General features: G+C 38.8%; 1 protein-coding gene across 8 annotated transcripts in view; it reads left to right on the top strand.

Annotated features, from left to right (window-relative positions):
* Positions 1–566: 566 nt before the first annotated feature.
* Positions 567–22,407, top strand: part of LOC134630478 (calcium/calmodulin-dependent protein kinase type II subunit beta) — an 83,748-nt gene continuing 61,907 nt past the window's right edge. For 7 of the 8 annotated variants that reach the window (XM_063477787.1, XM_063477785.1, XM_063477782.1 and 4 more), the window contains exons 1-5: positions 568–821; positions 8,276–8,370; positions 9,806–9,865; positions 12,467–12,521; positions 13,073–13,138. In XM_063477787.1, coding sequence (XP_063333857.1) covers positions 760–821; positions 8,276–8,370; positions 9,806–9,865; positions 12,467–12,521; positions 13,073–13,138 — 338 coding nt within the window. In that variant the 5' untranslated portion in view covers positions 568–759. Of the gene's footprint in view, positions 822–8,275; positions 8,371–9,805; positions 9,866–12,466; positions 12,522–13,072; positions 13,139–22,407 lie in introns of all 8 variants that reach the window. The other variant, XM_063477781.1, reaches the window with a different exon arrangement.

Below are 22,407 nucleotides of genomic sequence, written 5' to 3'. Positions count from 1 at the left end.
ACGAGTAAGACTTATGCAAACTTGTGAAAGTTTTCATTTAATATATATAAAAAAAACCACCTCTGAAATAAACGGTATGGAGTAGAAAAAGCAATGTTTGGACTTTGAGGCAGAAGCAGAAAGCCATATAACACGGAAATACTAATTTCTACTCATAAATGCATCTTTGGGGGGTGGGGGGTTCCCCATGCCCAATCTCTGAACACGCCCATAATCACAAAATTTTAATAAAATTATTATGTTTATTGATTATTACTTTCTTAGGTTTTGTGATAAACTGAGGGACTCCTCACCGAATCCCCCAAATAGATCCACACTGCGCCCTTACTGAGTTCCAAGTGCAGTAATGTCATTGTATGCTGCAGGCTTCTCTTCGCTTTATGATTTATAAGGTGTAATCAAATTTTGCGCTCCTCCGCACTCTTGGGTCAGCTCACTCCCGGCTTTTGATTTTTCTTTTTCTTTCTTTCTTTTCCTTTTTTTCTCTCTCTCTCCGGAGAGACACGTCATGTACTGAGCTCACATTACCGTTTCGTGTGGTATTTAAAGAGTGCGTCCTCATTGCTTGCCAGAGCGGAGAGCCTACTGACATCCGAGCCGGGAGCGTGCGTGAGTGTACCGGTCTGCAATTGAAGCACTCCGCCGTCCGGAGGTCTAAGGTGGGCGGAGACTTGAGATCGAGGTCCTCCTGTGTGCAGATAGAGATACACCGTACATTTGTGAGACGGCACCCGCACACCCGTCCGAGGAGGAAACATCATGGCAACGACTACTTGCACACGTTTTACAGATGAGTACCAGCTGTACGAGGAGCTTGGCAAGTAAGCCGCTGTTATATTAATTATCCAGAGTCTCCTGCATGCAGCCTGACCCCGTCCTGTAACCGTACAGAGCATGAGGAATCAAGGTCTGCACATCTGCGGTGATGATTGCAGCTCCATCCTTCCAAAACAAAGCGCACGCTGGTCTGGAGCAACTAAAATTAGCTCTAAACCTAAACCCTCAGTGCAGGGCGTATTTTATGGACTTCTTGAAATGCATGAGCCAACCAGTGATGGTGTTTAAGATTGTCAGATTCTGTGTGAAGAAATACTTTAAGGTCACCCCCCGCCCCCCAGGCTAATTAGGGACAAAGCGGTCCAATATGAGGGACAGACTGATGTGTTGGAATCATCATCAGCTGTCTTTAATCACAGTGGCACAAAGCTCAACAGAGAAGTCAAAGAATAATGCTGCCACTGCCCTTGATCTACTGCAAATCTAATGAGGTGTGTCTTGTGATTAATAAGGAAAAAAGATGAGGGAGTGAGGCTGTGTGGCCCTTAATAGGATGCAGACAAATTGAAACTGAAGAGGCTATGGGTGCCCCAGTGGGTAGAGGCAAAGTGGACTCAATGTCTCTGTCAGGTTGTGCGTGGGTAGAAAGGATCTCTCTGCAATGTTTGCCTCACAGGAACATTTATTCAACAGCCAGGCATGGAGGGAAAAAAAGCTTATTGTGATTGCTGTGGTTGGTTGCAGTATGAGCATTTTTATGTTTATTTTAAGTTCAGTTGTTTTTTGGTGATCTTGTTGTGTGTGTGTGTGTGTGTGTGTGTGTGTGTGTGTGTGTGTGTGTGTGTGTGTGTGTGTGTGTGTGTGAAGTGATAACTTAAAAACAATAGTCACACCAGCAGCAGCTGCCCTTGCTGATAACAGAGGCTTTATTTTGCTCGTGTTGTCATGTCTGCTGTGTCCCAGGTTTATGAATTTGGTTTTGAATGTGCGATGCAGATGTACGAACAAGATTTGCTGATGAGCATTCCCTGACTCAAACCAAGTGACCTTGGTCACCCATCCAACCCCAACTCTGTTATAAGTAAAGGTACTGCATTGAATACTCAATGACCAGACAAATATGTATTTAGAGTAAAAGTATCGAATGCAGTCAGTGACATATGGTAATACAAGGCTTATTTCTAAGTAGCATATTGGATTAAAGCTAACAAATAATTTGATTTTCAGTGCTAATTATTTTTAGGTGTTTTGTAGTGAAGTACAGTTCTGATGTACTTCGACTTTCTAGTCGAAGTTGAAGTACATGAGAAAAGTACTTAAATATTATCCAGCATTTCTTTTGAAGCCTTTAGCGACTATAAAATATAATCATGGCTAAAATGGGATTTTGGAGGTTGGGTAACCCTAAATTCAGGTGTAGCAGAGTAGCAGGGGTCCAACTGCCTTTGTACTTTACGTTAGAAAAGAATCCCTCATCTTCCTCTTAAGTCCTCTCTTTCTTGGAGATAAACTATCTGAATTTCAGGAGCGGGACCTCCCAGTTCTACAAGCTGTTCATTCTTATTTTCGTGCCCCACTTCTTCACTTCTCATTAGTGCAGCGGTCCCCAACCCCCGGGCCTCGGACCGGTACCGGTCCGTGAGTCGTTTGGTACCGGGCCGCGAGAGTTGAGGCTCAGGTGTGAAATGTATGGTTTTCAGGGTTTTTATCGGTTTTCAGCATTATTTTGTTATCGTTTTTATCATTAACTCGGTTTTCCTGGGTCTTTTCACGTGTGTTATGAATAAATCTTCTTTTTATCGGTACCGGCACTAGTTTTATTTTGTTGTATTTATCCGCGACACCTTATTGCCGGTCCGTGAAAATATTGTCGGGCATAAACCGGTCCGTGGCGCAAAAAAGGTTGGGGACCGCTGCATTAGTGCACAGGGATTTACCAGGCCTGGGAGCCGCCGCCAGTCCCCTCTGAGACCTTCACCAAACCTGCAGCTCAATTCATGTTTAAGCCATTCGCCTTTATCTACTAAAAAAAACGCTGTCAAACCTAAAATAAGGGACGTGGGCCCAGCTAGTGAATTATATTATTCTCCAAATCGGAGAGTAAAATTATGACACGTGACCATTTATTTCTTCCCTCTGAAATACAACCACCTTAGCCTTAGCTAGCAGACAACTTGTATGCCAAACTATATAGACACAGTTTGAGTCAGAATTAGAAAACTTTATTCTTCATTGCAAAGCAGTGGAAATTTGTCTTAAATGGGGATCCCAGTGTATACAAACAACTGAACAAAAATAAAATTGATGATCACTCCACATCTGTATCTCAACATTGATCACATCACAGGGATGAGACGGATATGTACAGCCAGGATCATGTGGTGACTTAATTGTCTCTGTGGGGTCAGCTAAAAAGACAACCAGACTGAAAATTTAAATCCCTTCATAATATTCCGTATTAAACTGTGAATCGGATAATTGTTTAATAAGTGAAAGTACCAGAATGGCATTGTGGCACACTTGAACCCTTCTGTTTTTAATTAAAACCCACCAATGTTAGGACTATACGGTACAGTCACGAGTCACTCCTTATGTCTTTATATTTTGCTTGAAAGGAGCCTTGGAAGCACTAGTTCTCTACATATTCTGAAGCTCTTTCAGCTTCTGGACACTGGCTACTTTTTTACCCGATTTTAGTCCAGTCCTTGTACCTGATCCTTTTCAGAGAAATGTTCTTTTGTTTGTGAAACCACTTAACACTAATTTATGAATTCAAGTATTAAAAAGGCAGACAGGATTAACCAGAGTGTCATCTACACAACAGAAACTTAGACAAAGAAACAATTTTAAAATTGAATTTTTAGGCACTGTATTGCTAGAAACCTGTTGTAAAAGCATTGTTCAAGTTTCTTTAGTTGAATCTATGAAAAATATCACAGTAGAGTAAGTAGGTATAGAGGGAAAAAAAGTGGCAGGCTTAAAAACACTACCTACAGCAGATGACCAGTGTCTGAAAATCATGTCCTAGAGAAATACAAAAAACAGCAATGACACATCAGACAGCTGTTACAGATTTGCCAGCTGCACGTCCATGATGCGAATCCCCCATTTCTCCACTTCCCAAAAGTGCCCTACTGGATTGAGATCTGGTGACTATTGAGATCATTTGAGTACAGTGAACTCATTGGTATCTTGAAGAAACCAGTTTGACATGATTTGAACTTTGTGGGGAAGATAAATGAGGCTACAAAAGAGAGAGCATATTTCTGCCATATTGGCTTAAAATTCTTCTCCTCACGTATGAGGTCTTGAATAATCGGGCTCCATCTTATCCCAATATAGCACTTCCCCCAAAGACTGCTGGCTTTACACATGGTTCCCAGGGTATTTAAAAGTAGAATGAGAGGCCTTGAGCTTTTAGGCCCTTCTTGTGTGGAACCAGTTCCCAGTTTGGATTTGGGAGACAGTTTTAAGATTAGGCCTAAAACTTATTATAACTTATTAAAACTTATTTTTGATCAAATTTATAGTCAGGACTAGATCAAGTGACCCTGAATCCTCCCATACTTATGCTGGAATAGGTCTAGGCTGCTGGATGCTTCCCATGATGCACTGAGGGTTTCTTGTTCACTCACTTTCTTCATTCACTGTGTGTTTACACACCACTCTGCATTTAATCATTAGTTATTATTAATCTCTGCCTCTCTTCAACAGAGTGTTTTTGTCGTGTCTTTCCCTCATCATTCCCAACCAGTCACAGCAGATGGCCCCTCTCCCTGAGCCTGGTTCTGCCGGAGGTTTCTTCCTGTTAAAAGGGAGTTTTTCTTTCCCACTGTCACCAATTGTTTGCTCAAAGGGGGTCATCTGATTATTGAGGTTTTCCCTGTATTAGTGTAGGGTCTTTACCTCACATTATAAAGCGCCTTGAGATGACTGCTGCTGTGATTTGGTGGTATATAAATAAAGTTGAATTGAAAAAATTGGTTCAGTAATACACTAATGCTTTGATAGTGTAAGAAATTTTTTAGCACTAATTAAATATTATTTTTGAATTTTTTATTTTTACTTTACTTACATTTTTACTTAAATTCATCTGATACATACAGTCTGTGATGCCATGTTTAACTTTAATTGTCAGGCCATTGTGATGCCCCTAATGTATATGCAGTATTTCAAAGAATTCCAAGCCAGTAACATTTACATCACCGTATTTCTCAATGACTATCAAGTTCTTCTCCTGAAAAGCTGGTTTTGTTCTATGCCAAATGTATCTACTGTGGCCAAACAACCCAACATGAGTGACTATGAATGGCTAATTTTGCATATTTGTAGATTACAAGATGCCAATAATTTTTAGAGCTGCATTTATTGGAAATGGACTTTAGTTTTGGCAAATTAGCAGCTTGCTTCATGTGTAAACAAATTGTAGACTCCAGTATCCAAACACTGTAGAAATTAGCATTATTAATGACCAAAATTTTTAACCCCATGTCAGATTCTTGATTACCACATGGAATTTCCAGGAAGATTGCCATTATGTTATTATTATATGAAGGAATAGACTTACTACTAAAAGTTTTCTATCTGGCTATATGACATCCATTTTTATTATATGACAAAAGGGAAAAGATAGCAGATTAGGTAAGAGACCTTACACTCTGAGATAAATTAATCCAGGTTTTAGACCCAGATCCAGCACTCCAGCTGATTCCCACCTGCCCTGCAGATAACCTGTCATGTTTAAGCTCTACTGCCTTTTCCACCAACCAGCGGGATGTCAGCAAGTGTCATGCTTAGTCACCCTGTCTCCCTATAATATATTCATGTTGGAGAGCTTGTGAGAGGCATGGGCTCTGAGGGGAGTGTGAGTGTTTCATTGCATAACAATACTGAGGTGAGATAAAATTAGCTCTGAGAAATGACAGAGGAGGTTATTTCTGTTGGTCTCTATTGAGTTTGAAGAGCAAATGTGGCCCCAAAAACTCTAAAATGCACACACTTAGGGTACTTCAAATTGATGGCTTTTCTTTCCTGTTTGATGCCACTGAAATTACTGGAATTATTCAAGTTGTAAAGGAGACACGACTGTAAATAATAATAGAAACAAACCCAAAGTTGTTGTGTATAAATGCTGTGACCACGGGATACACTGTTGTTCCATTTGGGAATATGTCTAGATTCTCAATGGTGTAGATCATGTTTTAGCTTCACTAAAAGGTGTTTTACGTCTAAAACAGTGGGTAGTACGGTTAGTAGCTCTGTGGGTGAGCAGACAACCATATGCTAGATGGTCAGAGAACAGTGGACGGGGTTCGAGTCTAACCTGTGGCTGTTTGCACTTTGTCACTCCTTTCCTGTCAATCGTCAGCTCTGCCATCAAATGAAGGCTAATGCAATCTTTAAAAACAAAGGGTTGACTTATGAGAGGGTAAAATGTCAGAAACAACGAGAAGTACATTTGCCTTCATTATACATTATTTCCTTAGGGATTAATAAAGTATTCTGCTGATGATTTTGATAATAATAGCCCTTTTGATCGATCTATCTATCTATCTGTCTGTCTGTCTGTCTGTCTAATAATTCTACAATATAAGAGCCCTTACTTTTTAAGAGTTGTTGGGGCTAGGTTAAGAAGAGAGAGGTGACAATCAATGAGTAGCGGTATGAAGAATGAAGAAGTCTGAAGTGGCAGAGAAGTGTGTGAGGACGGTGTAAGACATGTATGAGGACAGTGAGTGATCTTTGGAATATGTAGGTGGAAAAGAGCATGGAGAGGTGGAGATATGCACTGGAAAGAAGAGGAATGAAAGTCAATAGAATCAAAAAAGGAATACAGGTGACAGGTGTAACAGTGAAGATGAAGACGTAGAGATAGTGAATGTAGATGGAAAAGAGGACCAAAGAGAATTATAAATGTGGAAGACATCCAGAAGTTAGGTGTAACAGAAGAGAATGCAAGGATGAGTGGATGATGGCGGCAAATGATCTGCTGTGCCGAAAGAAGAAGAAGAACACATTTTGAGTGTTGGTGCTGGAGTAGCACCAACACTGAAAAAGAAGCCTATCAATCCTGAACATAATGATATTTCATGCCAGTGTCATTGTAGTAGACCATATTAGAACTTGCCTTAATCAGCCAAGCTATCCTAAGCCTTAGCTTAATTTCCACACTGGATGTTATGTGATCTGATGATAGAATGTGTAAAGTATAAAAAACGGACATGTCTTCTGGGTCTAAAAAGTGAAGCCGGTGTGAAAATGTCATAAATCTCCATTGTTTCCAATGGCTAGCAGGGAAGGAGGCTCCTCTGTTTGCAAAAAGAACCTATGTTATATAGAAGTCTGTAAGAAAACTGCTTACTATATTTAGGCCCTCACTAAACACTTACCTGATCAGTTTATGTTGTCAGTCACTATAAGTTAAAATATTTTTACAGCACTGTGCTCTTATTGTAATTTATGCTCCCGTTTAGCAAATAAAGCAATAAAGGAGAGTATACTTCAGAGAGGGCCTATGTTGTTATCCACAGTAGATACTAAATAATAGTACCGTGTCCCTTGGTTCCGCAGTCAGATCCATTACCTGCTAATTACGGAAAAATCTAAGTAATATAAATTTGAAGCGCTTGATTGGGTAAGAGAGGAACTAATCTAGAATAGTTAAGAGAAAACATGAAATATACTATACTCCCTGTGTGAGGAGATAGTGATGTTTTTAATGATTTGTGGTTGACCATTGACCAGGACACCCAACCGAATGTGATCAAAATATGAGACCTAAAGAAAATTTAGGCTTGTGATTTTAATTTATTCTCTTCTCAACATATTCTCAGTTTGTTTTTGGAAAAGAATAGATAAACAAATAGAGCTGCAACAAAGGCTACATTGAATAGAGTTTGATTGTATAACTAGTTTCACTCTATCTAATAGATACATTTCTTGGATTAAAAAAGTGCATAAACTAATCTGACAGCAAATTCAAATTAGTAATTACAAGTGAGGTACTACTGCAGGAAAAGGCATCTTTGCACTTTTTTTTTTGGACACAATGTTGATTTCTTAAATAATGCTTTTATGTGGCTGTGGTTGGATTTAGGAATAGGTTAGGTAATAGTTAGTGCTCACTGAGATACATGGTTATGTCGGAAATGATGGGTGGTTTGTGTGCTTGCCTAACAGCAAGAAGGTCCAGGATTCAAATCTACCACCTGAGGCCTTTCTGTAAGTTTGCACGTCCTTCCTGTGTCTGCATGGATTTTCTCCTGGTTTCTTCATACAGTACAAAGACACGGCATCAGGTTAACACAGCTGTGATTGATTTTCTACCTTTCTGCTTCAGTACCTAAAACCTTTGGATAATACTCTGTATTAGATTAGACAGAAAAGAGTCCAGAATGACAGTGAGGTCAGCTGGACAGCTATGATGTCCCCATTGATGCTGACCAAGCTTATGCAGCAGCCTCTCACCCCCTGTTTCCTGTCTTTTTTTTTTCCCCAGGGGGGCCTTTTCAGTGGTGCGTCGCTGTGTCAAACTTTGTACAGGCCAAGAGTATGCAGCCAAAATCATCAATACCAAAAAGCTCTCGGCCAGAGGTGAGAGTGAAAAACAAAGCTATCAAATACTCTGTGCATTTTCAGGAATTTGGAGAAGCAGAGACATCATTTCATCATCATGTGTATGTCCCAGATTTGAAAGGCTCACATTAGCATATTTTAGCGCTTGTTTGATTCCAGAGTGTGAAGCCTTCACGTCTGTTTCTCGGAGAGAGGCAGATGATAGGCTCAGTCATAATCCACAGCACGAGAACTAATCTGTGCTTTGAAAATCAAGCATTTCTCCAAAAAATACTTACAAGGAAAGTCCAACTATGAGACAGCAGCATTATGAGTTTTTTTTTACTTTTCCCAACATAACACTGACAAAAAAGGAAAGGCAATACAAAACACCTCTGAAAGCAGCTAAAAATACAGTGGTGTTATTGCTGTGCAGAAATTAGCTCATAGGTGGGACTGTGGGAGTGTCAGCCTCACACAACCTTTATTAAAAATACAACCAGTTCTGTTTCAGGTACAGGAATGTTTCCGCTGAAATTGTTTGTTCCTCTGTGTGCAGAACTGATACAGATGCTTGTGTCTAAACTGTAGGGCAACACTAGCTGCCTACAGCACAGAGACTCAGTTGGATCTCTTACACTAGCCTCCAAGCAAAACATTCAGTTGAACCAAAGCTCTTCTTGTTTCCTTCTCTACTTTCCTTGTTTACTTTTTTCCACCTTTTGGTCATTTCCTTACCTGTTTTTTCCCTCTATTTTATCCCTTGTTATGCCTGTCTTGTTTTTTCTTGTCTACCTATTTCTATTTTCTATTCTTTCTTTTTCTGCAGTGTCATTCCTGATATGTTTCTCCTTTAGTCTCTTTCCTCTGATGTTGTTTTTCTGCTTTTGCTGCTGGTTCTTCCTTCTTTTCTGTCTACTTCTCTCTTCACCATTCCTCTTCCTTTCCCTTTTTCCTCTCTTCTTTCCTCCCTTGTATCTTCTGTCTTTTCTGTCCCTGTTTTTTCCTCTCCTTTGCACTGATGTTTTCTTCACTTCTATAATTGTTTAACTCGACGTTTCTCTCTTGTTTCCCCTTCTATCTCTTCTCTTGTTTTACTTCTTGCTTTTTCTCGTCATATCACATCCTCTCCTGTTGTTTTTGATATCGTTTTCTTTTTCTGCCTTGTTTTTTGTCCTCTCCTTTCCTATTTTCTCCCTGTTTTCTCTTTGTTTTTCATTCCATGTTTCCTCTCTTCTCATTTTCCCCCTCCTTTTCTTTCTTTTTTGCTTACTTTCTTGTTTTCTCACCCCATTCTGTTCCCTATTCTTCATTTCTCAACGCGTTTTATTTACTTTTTTTTCTTGTTTCATTTACTGTCATATCATCCCCCTTTTTCTCCTGTTTCATCTCCTTGCCATTCATTTAGCCCACAGTGGCGTTTTCTTCCTTTGCTTGTTTTGTCTCAAACTAACATAGCATTACTTCCTTGTAGACCATCAGAAACTGGAGCGGGAAGCCAGGATCTGCAGATTGCTAAAGCATCCCAACATTGGTGAGACTTTTTTTCAGATTTCTGTTTATTGCATTTTTAAAGATAAAGATATGAACAAACAAGATGCATCAATCCAAACAACCAATCCCACAGAGATGCTGCTAAGCTGGTAGAAAAGGCAAAGAGGTTGTGACATTAGTAACACAATGGGACAAGATTCTGCACTTGCACAGTGATTCAATTTAAATAGCAAAATACAACAATTAATATATGAATCCAGTGCATGTACACGAGATTCTAATTTTTAAAAAATTAGAATCTTTGAACACAAGGTTCAGCTTTTTTAATACAACTAAATCACAATAGCACAAAGGCTAAGTAATGTAATATAAGTAGTCCCAGAAGGCAACTGTAAAACACAATTTCTAAGAGGCTAGATATTTTCATTCTCATCTGCAGTGCAAAGAAGCTTACATAAGGAAATATTTGCTGATTCTAGCTTTTGATATTTAAGGACTTGACACTTTTCTTTGAAATAGTACATGATAATATGAATTATATATTACAGCTTATCTGTAAGTTCAATAAGGAGAGATCACTTGGAAAAATTGAACATGATTTATTGAGAAGTGAATATATTTGGCGATTAGACTACGATGACCCATCATGGCAGAACAGAATCGCAGTGGTGATAGGGTTTAGGACAGGACCCCTCAGAGTCTAGATTCTGGTGGTGGTGAAGATGAAGACAGGCATGCTCAGTCATCCAGGTAAGTAAATCCCAAAAGGTTGATTTTGTTCCTCTGGATGTTGTGTTTTCACTGGGAAAAATGTTTCGTCACTCATCCAAGTGACTTCTTCAGTCTCAGCTGACTGCAGGTTTCCCCAACCTTATAAACAATACAATAACGGAAACCACCCCAGTGAATGAACAATGGGCTGTGAGGTCAGTTCCTTGATTATTAATATGCAAATTCTAATGAGAACTTAAGGTTGGGGAAACCTGCAGTCAGCTGAGACTGAAGAAGTCACTTGGATGAGTGACGAAACATTTCTCCCATTGAAAACACAGGTGTCTGAGGTGGAGTTGGGGAGGAGGTGGGTTGCACAAACGAAAGTCTGAAAGGGGGATAGACGAAGAGCACAGATTCAAATCATGCGAAGCGGAGGCTGATTGGCTCAAAGAAGGCGGGCGAGAAGATAATTGGGCAAGAGTGAGAGTCTGAATAATACAAAGACAGGAGAGTACAGAAATTTAAAATGCACAGAATTGAGCGTAAGTAGTTTGTAAACAGTGGGCAAGAATATTATTGGACAGAGTAATGATATCAGAATTGAGTTTAACAGTGTGGGGAAATGAGATGAGAGATTACAGATCTTCCTTACTGAATTTACGCATAAGCTTCATTGGAACTGAGCAATACTTATGAATTTAGTTTTGCTTTTCTTATTTCCATTGTACAGCTGTCTATTTTGTATATGTATCTGACAACATCATGTTAGTGGGCGTGATGAGGCTTAATCAGAATGTGTTAATGTAAGCCCTTTGCATTAGCAAGCTTACTGAGTTAGCTAAACTACTGAATTATGTATACAGTCATACTAAGTTGTTCTTTGTTAATATTTATTGTTTAAAATCTGTGACCCTGAGTGAAGTGAGTTGTGGGGTTGATGACTATCATCAGAAAAATCAGAAGAGTGCGCAATGATCCTCTTAACAATGCACAAAAAAAGACGTGCAACGTGAACTTCAAAGTCTTTGCACTGAAGTTTTGCAAGACAAACAGTAATGCTGTGTATGTTTCTAAAAATTAAAAAAACAAACCATACAGGGAGATGCTGACATAAAATGGGGCATTTTTTAACTCATTAAGTTATATTAAACTAATCCTTTGATAGAGGTGACATAAAAAATATTTCAACTCTCTTTAATGTATTTCAGATTTTTATTTAGACTATTTAAACACTGAAAATATTTCACTTTTAAATCTGTCAGCTTAAGATTTTTATTGATAAGCCATCATAAATGGGAAACAGGCTTTAGTGAATTGCATCATGGAGAAATTGTCAATAATGAATGCATGAAAGACCCCAATGTTTAACTGTTTATATTTAAAATGTAACTTCACAAACTTCTGGTTGGGATCTCATTTCTGTACACTGGCTATACAGACATTAATTGTGATAAAAAAATAAAAAATAAAGCAGGGTGTGCTTTGGGGTGTGGTTGCCTTGTGATGGACAAGATGCTGCCATATGGCTTTAACACTATGCAAGAGAAACAATACATTATGTGAAAGATAAACCTATAACACTCCAAAAGACACTCTCAATCTGCTTCTCATTTTATATTGGCCTAAATTAACAGCCTAATTCATATCGGTGAATAAGCAATGTCCTTTGCTACCCAGAGTAGCACTAGTGTTGACTGATCAGCTGATTAGCTGTTTAGCAATATGAGATATCAGTTCTTGTGAAAAAATATTCATCAGTTAAAAAAATAGAAATATAAAAAGCTAAAGCAATATCTATTGTTTGTTCTTACCAGTATGTCTTAAATATATGGGTTCATTTGGTTTATAATAGTGCCGAAAGGCCTTAATAAATGTATAATAAAAATGTCCTAAAACAGACCTAATTAGTCTGATATCCCTCTTGCAGTTCGTCTTCATGACAGTATCTCTGAGGAAGGCTTCCACTATCTCCTCTTTGACCTGTGAGTTGCTTCCTTTCTTTTTTACTTCTCCTGTTTCCCTCCTTCCATCCTCTACTTCTTTTTTCCCTTCTCCCCTCCATTGTCCTCTGACTCCTCTTTCCTCTCCAATGGTGCTTCATTTTCCGCTCCCTTCCTTCAGTCCTTATGGCATCTGTCTTCTCAGTGATGCCACTGCTTTACATGATTTCTTTCTTTATACCTGCATCTCTTCATTCCTTCTTCTCTTCTTCTTTTCTCTCTTCCGTCTCCATCCCCCTTCTTGGTTCCAAGGCAGTTCCCCCATTGCATAACCGCACCCCCACCCCCTTCCTTGCGGCTCCCACTTTAGTGCACACACAGATAGATCTACACTCCCCCGCACTGGAGCCAGTCTCCATGGCAACACAGTCAGAGTGAATCCTGCAACCGGGGTTTCCCCCTAATGAGGACATCCCCCTCCTGCGTGCGTGTGTGTGTGTGTGTGTGTGTGTGTGTGTACATTTGTGCTGTCTGAGTAAAGAATAAAAATTTATATAATTTGCCATTTTAACCTCCATCTTTCTATTTCTCAGAGTGACAGGAGGGGAGCTGTTTGAGGATATTGTGGCTCGAGAATACTACAGTGAAGCAGATGCAAGGTAAACCCCTGGTGAATATTATCTTTGATCCCCTTTTTCTTCATCTTTTCTTCATCCTCTGCCTATGTCAGTCCTCCAGCCTCTGCAGTCCTCCAGCAGCAACTTGGAGAGTTGTGTTCCTCTCATTAGCACGCAGATAATTTTGACACATTGTTTTATCTTTTTCTTTTTTTTTTTGGCAGAACAGGCTGTGGCTCTGACGGATTATACCTCTACGCAATTTTCTGTGCACTGAATTGCAAATTGAGGGCGAGGAGCTTTCTCCAGAGTCCAAATTTACAGACAGATTGAAACATACAAGAAAACTGTACAAAAGGCACACATGCCCATGCCATAACCCCCTTAGGAGGCAGACTTAAATCAATTTGACTGTGGAGGCGGTTTGTGAAGGCGTGAGAGAGAAGAGAAGAAGGGGACAGAAATGTTAAAGGGAGGATGGGAAGAGGTAGAATGAGAGATGCAGTAAACTGATTTTTTAAGCTATTTATTATTTTCCATAAACAGCTTTATCCCTCAATCCTCGTCATCTTATTCACCACCTGTTATCCAATTCAGGACAATGAGTGATCTTTTTCACATTCGGTTTGGACTGTTATAATTCCAACATAAAATATGAAGTATTAGTCAACTATAGCGTGAGAGCCATCAAGTTTTCAAGTGAAGCAGGGTTTGTTTTGTGTCTATGCAGCAACAGTAAAACTGGAGTTTTGTATTATGTTACCAAAAGCATTATATAAATGTTTTATCTGTGGTAATTCCTCAAATTGTAATTTAGTTAAAGTAATAAAGTACAAAATATAATCATCAATCAAATCATGATGTTTATGCTGTCAGAAAATAAATTACCATACCTTATTGTCAATTTATTTTATATTTAAACAGTGCCAAATCACAACAACAGTCACTTCAAGGTGCTTTATATTGTAAAGTAGACCCTACAATAATACAGAGAAGAACCCAACAATCATATGACCCCCTATGAACAAGCATTTTGGCGACAATGGGAAGGAAAAACCCCTTTTAACAGGAAGAAACCTCCAGCAGGGAGGGGTGGCCATCTGCCATCTGGGTGAGAGAATTGAAGACAGGACAAAAGACATGCTGTGAAAGAGAGCCAGGGATTAATAACAAGAATGAGTCAATGCAGAGAAGTCTATTAACACATAGTGAGTGAGAAAGGTGACTGTATCTTTAGAGTTACCTTACCTTTAAGTTCTGTTATGGAAATCTTTGCAAAGGGGGTCAAATACAGAGTACAACAACATTCTCCATTGTATTTGACAAACAATAATTGCAAGTATAGAATCCTTTATAGGAACAAGTTATCTACCCACTAAGGTCACAGTATACAATCAGAACATTCCATATATAGGATAACTTGTACAGACGAGTACGTACTAAAATGGAGGATTGTATAAAGACAAAACATAATGCTATGGAGCTTATCCTTCTAGCCATATGAACAGAATAGCAAAATACAGAGTTTAGATTCTTAAAAATTCCCACCACAGCGCATTGAGGTGACTATTGTTGTGGTTTGGCGCTGTAGAAATAAAACAGAATTGAAAATTGAATAGAAGTACAGGGGCAACATCCTATAGTGGGGCACAGGCCTGTTTACTCCTAGTGGCAGTCTCAAGCCCAGATAAATGGGAAGGTTGCATTGGAAAAGGCATCCAGCAGAAAATGGTGGCCAAATTAAACATGCAGCTCTTAAAGAAGGAGATTTCAATATCGGATTGGGTTAACAACAACAACCACTTCTGGTACTGTTGGCAACAGGGTGGTGGTGCTGCTGTTGGTCACAGACAAAAGAAGAGGAAAGGGGGATGGAAAGTTAGAGGGAAGTGAGAGAGAAGGAAAGGCAGGAGTTTGGAAAGTAGGGATATTATATTTCAGGAATATGACTGGTAAAGGGAGGGAACTAGCTGATATGATGGAGAAAGGGAAGGTCGATATAGAGTAACTGCAAGAGACCAGTGGAAGGGAAGCAAGGCGAATGAAGCAAGGCAAATGAAGCAAGGCGGTGAATTCAAACTGTACTAGCATGCCGGAGAGAGGAAAATTCTGTAGGAGTAATCTTAAAGGAAGACTATGTGAACAGTGTTGTGGAGGTGAAGAGAATATCAGACAGGATCCTGAGTTTGTAGCCAGAAATCAAAGGCATGGTGTTGTATATTGTTGCATGAAAATTTGATGTCAGCTAGAAAACAAAAGAGAATTTAAGAGTAAGTTGGAAATGGTAGAGAGTGTGATGAGGAGGTGTTTGATATAGAACAGAAATGAAGGACAGACAGTAGTAAATTTGGTGAAATGGCAATGGCTGTGGTAAACTTTAAGCAGATGGAGGAATCTAGGGTGGCCTATAAGGCTGGAGGAAGGTGCACACAGGTAGACACAGGTATACATCTTACACAGAAAGTGCAAACTGAAAGAGATCGGAAACTGCAAGGTGGTGGCAGGGTAGAATGTAACAGGAGGGCTTTCAGTAATCAGTAGGATGGCTTTGGAGAGTAAGAAGAGGAAGTGAGTGAAGGCAGAGGCAAGGATTAAATGGTGGAAGTTGGAGAAAGCAGAATGTTGCTCAGAGTTCAAGGAAGAGTTGAGAAAGGCTCTGAGTGGTAAGAGAGAGTTACCAGATAGTACTGAGGCATTTGGTTTAGCCTTTTGACAAACTAAAGAGGACAAGGACACTTGGTGGTGGAATAAGGAAGTACAGGAAAGTATTCGAAGGCAGAGGATAGCAAAGAGTAAAAAGTAAGTCAGGGAGATGAAGAAAGTAAACAGGAGTACTGGGAGGCTGGTTACATCAAAGAAAGAGCCTACAAAGGAAAAGTCTGTTAGTCAATTGTTGTATGTGAGATAGACACAAAGGAAAGAGAAAATGACCTTTGCTGATTGGCTAGGCAGAAAGATTTAGCTGCAAGTGATGCGCAGCAGGTTAAGGTGATTAAGGAGAGAAATGGAAATGTGAAGAGAGTGTGTTGAGAAAATGAAAGATGATAAACCTGTTGAGTTATGGAGATGGATATAGAAGAGTACAGTGGACTGTTTGGCCAGTTTTTTTAACACAGTTTTAAAAGAATGAGAGGATGAAGGTGGAATGGTAATAAAGTATACTGGCTCCAGATTTCCAGAACAACAGTAATGTGCAGAGGTGTAGTAAGTACAGGGGGATAGAGTTGATTTGCCTCACCATGCAGCTATGGGAAAAAGTTGTGGAAGCTAGGTTAAGAAGAGACGTGATGAGTAGTGATTGTTTGGATACTTTTACCATTTTGTCTTATTGTAGCTGCTAGTGGTTCAATAAACACAGCAAAGAGAGGTGGTGAGAGAGGACATCTTTACCTGTCCCATTGTGTAGAATGAAGTTTTGTGAACTCAGTTAATTGGTGGTGACTGTGGTCTTTAGTGAAGTGTAAACTGTCTTTATTCAGTTATTTAATTAATTTCTTCCAAGTGTTGGAAACAGTAATTTCTACTTAACTCTATCAAATGCTTTTTCTCTGTCTAATAATAAAATTATGGTGTTAGATTTATTGTTGTTTGAAAGCTGTATTGAATTGAAAAGTTTTGGGGTATTAGTGGATGAATATCTACTTTTAATAAAACCTTTCAGATCAAGATGAATAAGAGATTGTATGATTTTATCTAATCAGGATGCTATGGCTTTGCTTATCATTTTAATAACCATATTAATAAGAGATAGTGGTTGATAATTCTCTGGATGGCAAGGATCTTTTGCTTCAAGAGTAATGTCATCAAAGTTGTATTCATACTTTGGAGGACTCTTTCAAATCATTCTTATAAATAATAGAGTTAAATTGTCTAAAATGTCTTTCAAAGTGACTGGAGAAACCTTCAGTTAGAGGCATTTTATTATTGGGCATTTGATTGAGTACATTAAAAAGTTATTTGAGAGATAGGGTTTTATCTAGTGTGTTAATTTGATCTTGTGGGAGGTTTAAGGATGTCAAGCAATTTAATGATGTATTCAATATTCAGATCATAATCTGAAGTTTATAATTACAAAAAAATCCTGAAAACATTAGTTATATCTATAGAACTGTAAAAAAAACCAGCTGATAAGTCCTAGGTAACTGTAATTATTGCTTTAACTGTGTTTTGTTTAACTAGATTTGGGATTTTACAAGGTATTCACTTGAAATATTAATACACTGAACTTTGTTGAATTGAAGTCACTGAGACAAACTGTTGGCATGCATGTGTGTTTTCTTTCTGTTTTTGTTAACTAGATCATATAGTTCTATATCTTATACATATGTACCTATATATGCTTATATAGTGTCAAAAGCGTTTTCAAAATCTTTAATTTTTTATTCCAAATTTGAGATCCCATTCAGTGTCTTTCTTTTTTCTGTTATAGTACGAGATGATCATGCCTCTTAATACTAGTTGGCTTGTTTCCCAAACAAGTGATGAAGAGGTGTTCATAGAGTCATTTGTTTTGTTGAAGGTAGCAAAAGTAGATGAGTTTAAATCATCACCTGTCTGTCAGATTTGTTCTAATTAACATGATATCACTTAGATTCCTTGAGGGAATTTTTCAAATTGGGGAAAATATTCACTTGGACTTGAACTTATTAAATTTTAGAAGTGAAAAGTTATTATTAATCTCAGGCTCTCATTCACAGCATCTCTTTTGTCCTGTCTCCCTACCATCAAACCCAAACAGTTGTGGCAGATAGTTACCCGCCTGTGAGCCTGGTCCTCCCGAAGGTTTCTTCCCGTTAAAAGGGAGTTTTGCCATTCCACTTTCACCAAGTGCTTGCTCACAGGGGGTTGTCTGATTTTTTGGATTTTCTCTTTATTATTGTAGACTTGTTGTTTTACAACATAAAGCACATTGAGACAATTGTTTTGATTTGGCACTATAAAAATAAAACTGAGTTAAACTGAAAAAAGCTTCAAGCTCCAAGGACAAAAAAACTGCTCTGGGTCCTAACTCTGGAATTACACTAAATGTGACCAAATTTCACACAAATGTGTGTTAGGATGAAAAAAGAAAGGTCATTATATATCCAAATGGTCCAGTTTAAAACTTCATTGACATTGTAATGTTCAACAAGAACACTTTGCTTGCCATTATTGAAAACAATAAGTCACAAACAGAATAATAAATTGTAATCAGTTTGACCAGATATGACATTGGTGATACTACTCTTTGGTGCTTCCCAAATAAAGTTCATCAACGACTTCAAAATATACTGTACCATAACTGCAACTTGACTGAATGGAAGATGCATACAACCACAAGCCACTTATACATACTGAACTTTCTAATCACTAAACAGTATGTTAAACAATATGTTTAATGAAACAGAACTCACAGACAGTCAGTGGTGCTAAATATGGGGAAACATATAGTCAGCTGAGACTGAACAAATCACTTGTCAGAGTAATGACATGTTTTTTCCAGTTGAAATGCATCATCCAGATGCACATAATCGGCTCTCTTGGATTTCTTTACCTGGCTGATTAAGGATGCATCAAAACATTTTCTGTCTTTTTATTTAAAAAAATATATAATATCACAGATTTAGATCACAGCCTTTATTTCTGTTTAATGAGTAATATTAGAAAGTTGCAGGAAGATCCATCCACACACTTGCAGAAAGGGGCTACATGAACTTGCCTCTAATGAACAAATGCTATACTAATGCTTTGCCAGTTTGAAAAGTCTCTCAACCAATTAAAGGAGATCTGAAGATCAAAAGATATTTAAAAAAAAGATAGGAATTTGTGTTAAACTATAAGGAAAGTTATTCCTCTAATTTTAACCTTTACTTTCCCTGTTATTCTTTCCTTCAGCTGCCTTCAATCTCCCCTGTTCTCTTTGCATAAATTATGTGTGTGTCTGTGTGTGTGTGGCACTCTGTGTGTTCATGTGTGGGTGTGTGACTAGCAGGTCTTGATTTCTGTCCAACAGTATCTCACTAACGGTTTCCTCTCCGTACTCCATCTGTACGCAGAATCACTCAGTCTCTCCCTTCTTTCTCTACCCTGTTCATGTCTCACTCACTCTAGATGACCAAAAAACAGATTTCCTGTTACTTAACCTCTTCTGGTGTCCAACCATATGGATTCATTTGGTTTTATGTGTCAGCTTTTCACATACTGAAGTTGTTACTTGAATTTCTGTCCACCACAAATCAGTGTGTAAAATAATTCCACAGAAAACTGATAATGAGTCCTCTGGATCAGTGGTCTCCAACTTTTTTTGTGACACTGACCGGCCTATGTCCAACAATATTTTCACGGACCAGCCTTTAAGGTGTCGTGGATAAATACAACAAAGTAAAACCAGTACCGGTACCAAAAAAAAGATTTATTCATAACACACGGAAAAAGACCCAGGGTAACCGAGTTAACGATAAAAATGATTAAAAAATAATGATAAAAACCCTGAAAACCATAAATTTCACACCCGAGCCTCAACTCTTGCGGCCCGGTACCAAACGACTCACGGACCGGTCCGTGGCCTGGGGGTCCATCCCCAGAGGTTGAATCCTAATGACTCTGTCACAGTCTTGTATATTTTTTTCCTCCAGCACTATCATCAGGTCTGCATTTTAATTTTTCTTTGTTAGTCTGCACCATGGGTAAAGACTTGCAAAACTGGCATTTTTAATCTCCCTCACAGGAAGAAACTAGCAATGATACAAGAACCACTAATGTAATTCAAAATGGGTGGGTATCCCATTAAAATGATCTCAACTTTGAAGCGATGTGTCACGTTGGCTGTGTAGAAGGCAGGTTAGGACCCAAATGCAGGACTTCAAAAGAACAATGCAAAACTCAAAACATCTTTATTGCTGAGCAAAAGACAATAAAATACATTATACAAAATAAATCTGACCAGGCAGAAAACAGGAACTCATGAGCTAGGCATAAACGAGGGAACATGGACAACGTGGAGCGTACAGCAAGATAAACACAGCCTAGAAGGAGAACATGGCAAAGGGCAAGGGAAGACTGAGACAATATAAACACATAGAGAATACTGAGGGAACAGACCACAGGTGGGAACACAGCGGACACTAATCACTGACTAATGAGACAAGGAGAGCAAAACTGAACATACTGGAGATGAGACACAGGCTACCAAAATAAAACAGGAAGCAACAGAGAATGGGAACGGAAATGCAGGTAAACAAATACAGCAACCCAGATTAAGACATGAGAACGGACAAGGACAAGAGATATACACGGAGACATGACTGACACGGAGACCTGGACAAAGATACACTAGCTTGATGCAGACAGAAGACAAAACACAGACGAGTTTACGCAGAAGACGAAGCAGAGGAGACTGGGACACAGTGAAGAAAGAAGGGAACGGACTTCACAATGAAACAGTGGACTAGAACCACAAAGACTTAATATAATACTCAATACAAAATAATAAAGACTAGAACATAAATAACATCACATCCCCAAAAGAAAACCTAAAGATTCTACAAAACTAAGACCCCTGGGTCCAAGACACCATAACTGAAGAAACAACCAAAGGGAGTGAAGTGTGGTAAATACATTTGAGGGTTATCTATGCAGCCAGGTACACTAGTGACCAAAGTTCAGCTACAAATGATGTGCTGCAAGCATCTAAGCTTTACAGTCCAATATTTTAGTTCAGTTTTATTTATACAGCAGAGTCGCAGGGTTAACAGAGAGCCACTCACACCTATGGCCAAATTTAGAATCAGAAATTAACCTAACCTTACTAACTGCATATCTTTGGACTGTGGGAGATCCAGATTACCCAGCGAAAACCAAAACAGCCACAGATTAGAACATGCAAACCCCACAAAGGCTGTGGCCATGGTGGATTCAAATCTTGCTCTGAGGCAACAGTGCTAACCAACACACCACCATGCTACCAGCATTTTAAAGCTGATGGCACAGCTGGCTATAACAAAATTTGAAAATAACAATTAATATCTTATTTTTCTTAAGAAGAATAGGAAATGAATTATTACTAAAGTCCTCCAGTATCTCCAGTATCTCTCTTTTCCAGCATACATGCTGCTCTGCCTCAGTCTTCAGCCGTTCACCTCCTCAGCTCTGCTCCTCTGTGGTGCTCTGCTCCAGATTTCACTCTTTATTTAGTTCTTCATATTCTGGACATCTCTGTTTAGTGCAGTTATTATTCCTCTGCTGCTCTGCATAGCCAGCAACATGTCCAGGTGTCCATGCATCCATTATCCCTGTTGATCACAGCTCAATATCCTATTCACAACCTGTTCAGCCCTGTTCAGAATCTTCTATCTAACTAGCTGCTATAGCTAATTTGACTATTGGGTAATTGCTAATAGTTAAAGAGCTAACTTTACTGTGTGCACCAACAAGTCAAGAAGTGAAGTTGATGTTGATTCATAGCTCTATCACTGCATCGTTTTTTCCTGAAGCTGAGTCAAATTGAAGTAAAGAAATATGTCAACCAGCACTGAAGAATACATGCCAGGACATGTATTCTTCAGTGCTGGTTATTACTTGTCTTCAATTTGGATATGCACCTTGACAACACTGGACAACAGCTAGATAGCTTACACTTTATTGTATACAGGCATCGCAAAAGTGTCTCGACATTCTTTCTGAAAGCCACAAAGGGGCGATTGCTGTGGTTTCAAAAAGAAATATGGTTGTACATGTAAGAAATCTGTGGGAAAATGGCGCTCTGATCCCTTGATCTGTGATTTGCACTAAACTGATGAGTGTACAGTCTCAATAAGTAGTTTCAAGTCTTACTGACTATAAAATGACATTTATTTTAAATAGAAGAACTGAACATGATTTTTGAAATGCAGAGTTAGAGTCGAATCACCAAATAATTTCTATGAAGCTACATAGCAGAGGAAAGTCCAGTGAATGTAGCCTAGATGCTGGTGGTGGCATAGATAAAACAGGTGGAGACTTGGACAATCTGGCCAGGATAAGGTAGATATGGGGAGGATGAATGTGCTTCTTAAAGGCAGAGTGATAAAACAGCAATGACGTTTAAAGCACATGGAAAACACAATGATTGGCTCACAGAGGGCAGGCAAAAAAAAACAAAAAAATGGGCCAGAGTGATGACAGAATTGAGTTTGTTTATCGTGGGAAAGCAGACGTGTTGCAAAGGATACACTACCAGCTCAAACACACAGGAATGGAAACAGATGGATGAATATAGATCTTCGTTACTGAACTTGTGTTCAACCTTAATTTCGTGAATTATGTTTTAGATTCCATTAGACTCCATCGTGTAT

This window comes from Pelmatolapia mariae, linkage group LG7, assembly GCF_036321145.2.
Source record: "Pelmatolapia mariae isolate MD_Pm_ZW linkage group LG7, Pm_UMD_F_2, whole genome shotgun sequence".
Lineage (NCBI taxonomy): Eukaryota > Metazoa > Chordata > Actinopteri > Cichliformes > Cichlidae > Pelmatolapia > Pelmatolapia mariae.
This window is presented reverse-complemented; position numbering and strand designations above follow the sequence as displayed.